Source organism: Marmota marmota, unplaced genomic scaffold, assembly GCF_001458135.2.
Source record: "Marmota marmota marmota unplaced genomic scaffold, marMar, whole genome shotgun sequence".
NCBI classification, from domain to species: Eukaryota; Metazoa; Chordata; class Mammalia; order Rodentia; family Sciuridae; genus Marmota; species Marmota marmota.
In genome coordinates, this window is record NW_026000240.1 from 36,247,818 (window position 1) to 36,253,020 (window position 5,203).

The 5,203-nt window shown below is 46.7% G+C and overlaps 1 protein-coding gene across 6 annotated transcripts in view; it reads left to right on the forward strand.

The window, feature by feature from the left end:
• The window catches only part of Pfkfb4 (6-phosphofructo-2-kinase/fructose-2,6-biphosphatase 4), a 45,195-nt gene that overhangs the window by 5,526 nt on the left and 34,466 nt on the right, over positions 1 to 5,203 (forward strand). For 4 of the 6 annotated variants that reach the window (XM_015487266.2, XM_015487264.2, XM_048794357.1 and 1 more), the window contains exons 2-3: positions 2,831 to 2,947; positions 3,085 to 3,181. In XM_015487266.2, the coding sequence (XP_015342752.1) occupies positions 2,831 to 2,947; positions 3,085 to 3,181 (214 nt within the window). Of the gene's footprint in view, positions 1 to 1,561; positions 1,586 to 2,348; positions 2,718 to 2,830; positions 2,948 to 3,084; positions 3,182 to 5,203 lie in introns of those variants that run through there. The other 2 variants (XM_048794359.1, XM_048794358.1) reach the window with 2 other exon arrangements.

The following is a 5,203-nucleotide window of genomic DNA, read 5'->3' on the forward strand; positions in this document are numbered from 1 at the left end:
GTATATATATGTGTGTGTGTGTATATATATATATATATATATATATATATATATACACACATGTATATATATGTGCTCCTGTCTTCCCTAATTTGGCCTAAGGAGGTAGGAGCAGGTACAGTTTCGAAATCTGTTCTAGACATTTGTGGCTCCCCTTTCAGTAGAAGTGCTTCTTGTCCTAGGCTTCTTATCTCCTAGAGCTCCTAGGACCTTCAGCAGATTTACAGGAAAGGCACCAGGGAGGGAAGCTGCTTATGTTCAGTGTTATAGGAAGTGTGTTTTGTTGTCCTGTTTGCTTAGTATCGGGGTCCTTGTGGGCTCAGAATTGCAGTTTTGTCTGCACACCCCAGCTCCTTTAGTCCATGTGCTGTCTGTTTCAAGAACTGTAGTGTGTTTCCTTTTTATCATGACTGCAGTTTCTCCACTGCTGGAATTTCCCCAGCATTTTGCTGTTGTAAGCAGAGCTGCTATGAATATACTTGAACTTTGGTTTTCTTTGGGCCATTTCTTGTAACTTATCTTGAGGAGCAGAGATGATAGCTAATTTATTGCCTTGTTTTGTACTCTGGCTTGATTTGCTGGCCTGACTGCCCACCTTGCAAATTGATGGGAGAGGGGAAGGTGGATACTGTCACCAAATGATGTGGGAGGAAGTTCATGCCATGAGAAGAGGCCAGGGTCATCTCTGGGAAGACAGAAGATGTGAAGGGGCAGGGGATGTAGAAACACAATCCTGAGGTCATGGGATCTCCCCCACACACACCAAGAAGCAGTGGAAAGAGGTGGCCTAATCATGGATCCCTTCTGATTAGTGGCTGATGGTCTACCCTTGAGAACTATGGCTAGCCTGGCCAAGAATTGTGCAAACAGCACAGGGCCTCAGTCATCTGCTAGCCTGAGGATTCAGGACCTTGCCTAACTTGTATTTCTCTCATTTAGGCCAAAGCTGAGGTTTTTCTGCATGTTTCTTCACTTTTGCTCACTGTTGGTCTGTGGTCCCGTAGGGTTCCTTCCTTCCTTTCCCTGGGGTTTGCAGATTGGGTCACATGGCCTTTTGCACAAAGGCCATGCACAGGAGTGATGAAAAATCCACTGGCAAGCAGGGACCTTTACTTCTCTGTGGGTCCTTCCAGGGACCAGTTTGTTGCCTTCACATCCCAAGTCCCAAGTGCAGTTAGTGCCAAAGTACATCTGAAACTTAGCCTGGTGTGCTGCTGGGATGAGGTAGATAGCACAGCTTCCTGGAAGTGGTTTGGTTTGTACATGAGTTTAGTGCTGGACTTTGCTGAGGAATTTTCATCCCATTTCATGGTGGGGACACCAAGGCTCAGAGTTGCTGGTGTCAGAATCAAGATAGGAATCTCTGCCTGTCCAATTCCTGATTTCCAAGCTAAGCTAAGAGGCCCCCATGAAGGGGGCCTGGCAGTCTATCTAAGGAGGGTTACTTGTGAAGGCAATTGTAGAACCAAGTGGGCAGACAACGGGCAGTGACAGTTCCCTATATCTGTTCATCAGGCTATCTGCTATGGTTTTACTGGCCCAGGTCCTAAGGATGATGAAAGAGAAGCTCTCTGAGGCTTCTGAGGTGAGATTGAATTTGATCTCATTGAAAGCTGAGTTGGATCATATGAGGCTGGCCGTTCTGTGGCCTTGGTGTCTGTTCTAGCCAACTAAGGCTCAGAGGAGTGGCCCTTCCCTACCTCTAGCCTCGGCAACTTCTCAGGTTGGCACACTGACCTGTTGGCACATGATATCGTGGTGGACAGACTATCAGAAGGACTGTCCTTGTGGATATTGGTCTGGGATTTTATTTTTAGCCACTGGTGGCCCATCCCTGGTAGACTTCTAGATGCCTCCCTTCTCTTGCCCATATTTCTTAAACACCAACATGGTACCAGGCCTCAAGACCCTGAATGGCTCAGACACTGTAGGCCTGCTTCTGCTCCAAGTGATCAGTTTAGAGAGGGTGATGGTGCACCAGGTGGTCATGAAAGTACCACAGAGAAAAGCTTGTTGAGAAAGCAGCTGTTAGTCTAGGCTTTGAAAAGAAATTCACCATAGGGCTGGGATTGTGGCTCAGCGGTAGAGCCCTCACCTAGCATGTGTGAGGCCCTGGGTTCGATCCTCAGCACCACATAAAAATAAATAAATAAAATAAAGATATATTTTAAAAAAAGAAAAGAAAAAGAAATTCACCACAGGGAGGGCAAAACTGTGAGGCTTGTTGAGAGCCACAGTTTAGTCGGAATGACGCCTGGCATTTTGCTAGAGGGAATGGTTGAAAGGTGACCCTGCTCCGGGAATAGGGTGGCTCTGGGATTAGGGCGGATCCTGCTGCCTCGGGCGCCAGCCTCGGGCGCCAGAGTTGCTGTTTGAACCTACAAGGCTGTGTGGCGGCTGGGTTATTTTGTGCCCAGACAGACTGCGGCAGAGGCTGTATATGCTGACAGCACCGAATGATTGCTGGGATGGGGGGAACATGAGAATGTTAAGGTATGGATTCCTGGATGAGAGAGGCAGGCACTGAATACCCCTTGGGTCTTTCATGCAGCATGTCTGGTTGAGCTTTATAATTGCTGGTGCACATCAGAATGATAGCTGGTAAAATCCCTGTTGTGTCCACCAGAGCCAAGACAGTCCTGAGGAATAGGGATCTGCCAGCTTGAGACTGAGTGTGGGGTCTTCAGGGAGCTGTCTGATGCCAGGAGGCCTGGAAGGTACAGCTGATGCCAGTCCTGTGTCCTGAAGCTGAGAGACCACAGTCAGAGAAGGAGGGGCACACAGGAGGGGTCCTGGCTGTGTCTGACACTGTGTGCTGCTTTCCTTCCAGTTTGCATGACCAACTGCCCAACGCTCATTGTCATGGTGGGCCTGCCTGCCAGGGGCAAGACCTACATTTCTAAGAAGCTGACCAGATACCTGAACTGGATTGGTGTGCCTACTCGGGGTAAGCCTTCTAGAAGACACTGGGGGATATGTCGGGGAGGGGAAGAAGAAAGAGAAGGCCAGATGGTGGGGAAGGATCCTGGTCAGGAGTTGGTAGGTTTACTGTTCTGTGAAAGCTGAGCCTTTCCTTCCTCTCAGAATTCAACGTTGGCCAGTATCGTCGGGACATGGTCAAGACATACAAATCTTTTGAGTTTTTTCTCCCGGACAATGAAGAGGGCCTGAAAATCAGGAAGTAAGTACGTTGGGTGTGGGGAAGCACTGTTGTTGAGAAGGCCAACAAATTATCACCTACTTGCTGAGAAGTCCTTGTAGCTTCTAGAGCCGAGCAGCTGGTGAATGCCTGAGCTGTTCCTGAGCCCTAGCCTTATTCTGCCTCAATGGCTGTGTTAAAGCCATTCTCTGGACCTCTGAGGATGTGGTGGGTTGGGATGTGATGGATCTAGAAACAAGAGGAAATGGTATATAGTCTCTTGGTGGCTGGCCCATTCCTACCCTGGTGTAAGGATCCTTGGTAAGGGCATCTTGTAAGACTACAGAAGCAGCTTCAGGGAGGGGAGAGACAGGTTAGAAGTGGCTGTGCTGAAGGACTACCACCCCAGGCCTTGCTGGTGGTGAGAGGAACCCTAGATGGTACAGAGATGGCCTCAGGGATAGAGCAGGGTGGGGTCTTTCCTCTCTTGCCCCAGAATAAGCACCTTCTGTATATTTAAAGCATGTTTGCCATGTGCTTGGCATGTTCTTGGCATCTGTGGGTCATGCTTGGCTTTGTTTTGAAGTGGCCTGTATGCTTCTGGGTGCGTAGTTCCCACTCCTACTCTTCTTAATGAGATAGAAATGTGCATATGATACCCTCATCCCCATTCAGACTTGAACTAAATAAACACTTTATCCAAGGAACTGAGCATGACTGCTGGTCTGAGGAACTATGCTGTGCTCTTCTTGGCAGGTGTTATCAGGGTGATCAAGGAGCCCCTTGTCAAGCAAGGTGTAGTGGTACACACCCATAACCCAATGACTCATGAATCTGAGCCAAGAGGATAGCAAGTTTGAGACAAGACCCTGACTCAAAAAATTAAAAAAAAAAAAATAGACTGGGAATCTGGGGATGTAGCTTGTTGGTAGAGCACCCTGGATTCATTCCAATCCCCAGTACTATTAAAAAAAAAAGAAGAAGAAGAAAAAACACCTGAAGCCCCTGTCAGCCTAGGATGACAGAGACTTGCTTTGGGTTTTGGGCTCAGCCATTATGGTAGGGCAGTGAGCAGACATTGCTCAGCTCTAGTGACTTCTCTAAATCAAACAACCTCAAGGTAGAAGTTATGAGGTTGCCCCCACAAACTGGCAAAGTGACGCCATGGTCTGGACACTAGGCTGTTTATGCCTTCTATGGCCACCAGGGGGCAAGATCTCCCTACTGTGGGACTTTGAACTTCAGGCCACTTTGTTCCTGCTTTATTAGGGCTGGGCCAGGCTGATTCACCAAAAAGAGGGGTCTGATGTTCAGGTTTTTGTGGCCAACTTGCAGGTAAAATACAAGGCAGGGCCCTCTGGTGATGTGGAGCCAGATAAAAGAAAGAGGACTGATTTTGAGCCTGAAGATCAAACAAATGGGAACTTTACTCTTAGGGTGAAAAAATGAAAGTATAGATTAAAAAAAAACTAATTTGTCTATATCTAGACCTTAAAGGAGAAATGGATAAAATAGGAAAGATATTTCTATATGCCAGTCCATATTGCAGCAATGAATAAAAGGACTGAAATGTTCTGAAAATAGTGAAGTCAATAATCCATTATAGGTAAGGGTTACAAATTCCTGAGGGTCTATGGACCTGGGCTGAAGGACAGAGATGGTGACATCCTCCTTCAGAAGGTGTGGTTTTGGAAGTTCTCTCTTCCAGAACAGGAAATTGAACATTAAGCTTGATATTGTTGGGGCTGAGGATGTGGCTCAAGCGGTAGCGCGCTCGCCTGGCATGCGTGCGGCCCGGGTTCGATCCTCAGCACCACATACAAACAAAGATGTTGTGTCTGATGAAAACTAAAAAATAAATATTAAAAATTCTCTTTCTCTTTCTCTCTCTCTCTCTTTAAAAAAAATAAAGTAATAATATAATATTAAAAAAAAAAAAAGCTTGATATTGCACTGGGAAAGTCATAATGTCTCTCTTCCCCCACCACCAGCCCCTGCATGTACACAAGAAAATGTCTTTTTTTAAAAGTACTTACTTTTTTTTTTTTTTAAAGAGAGAGAGAG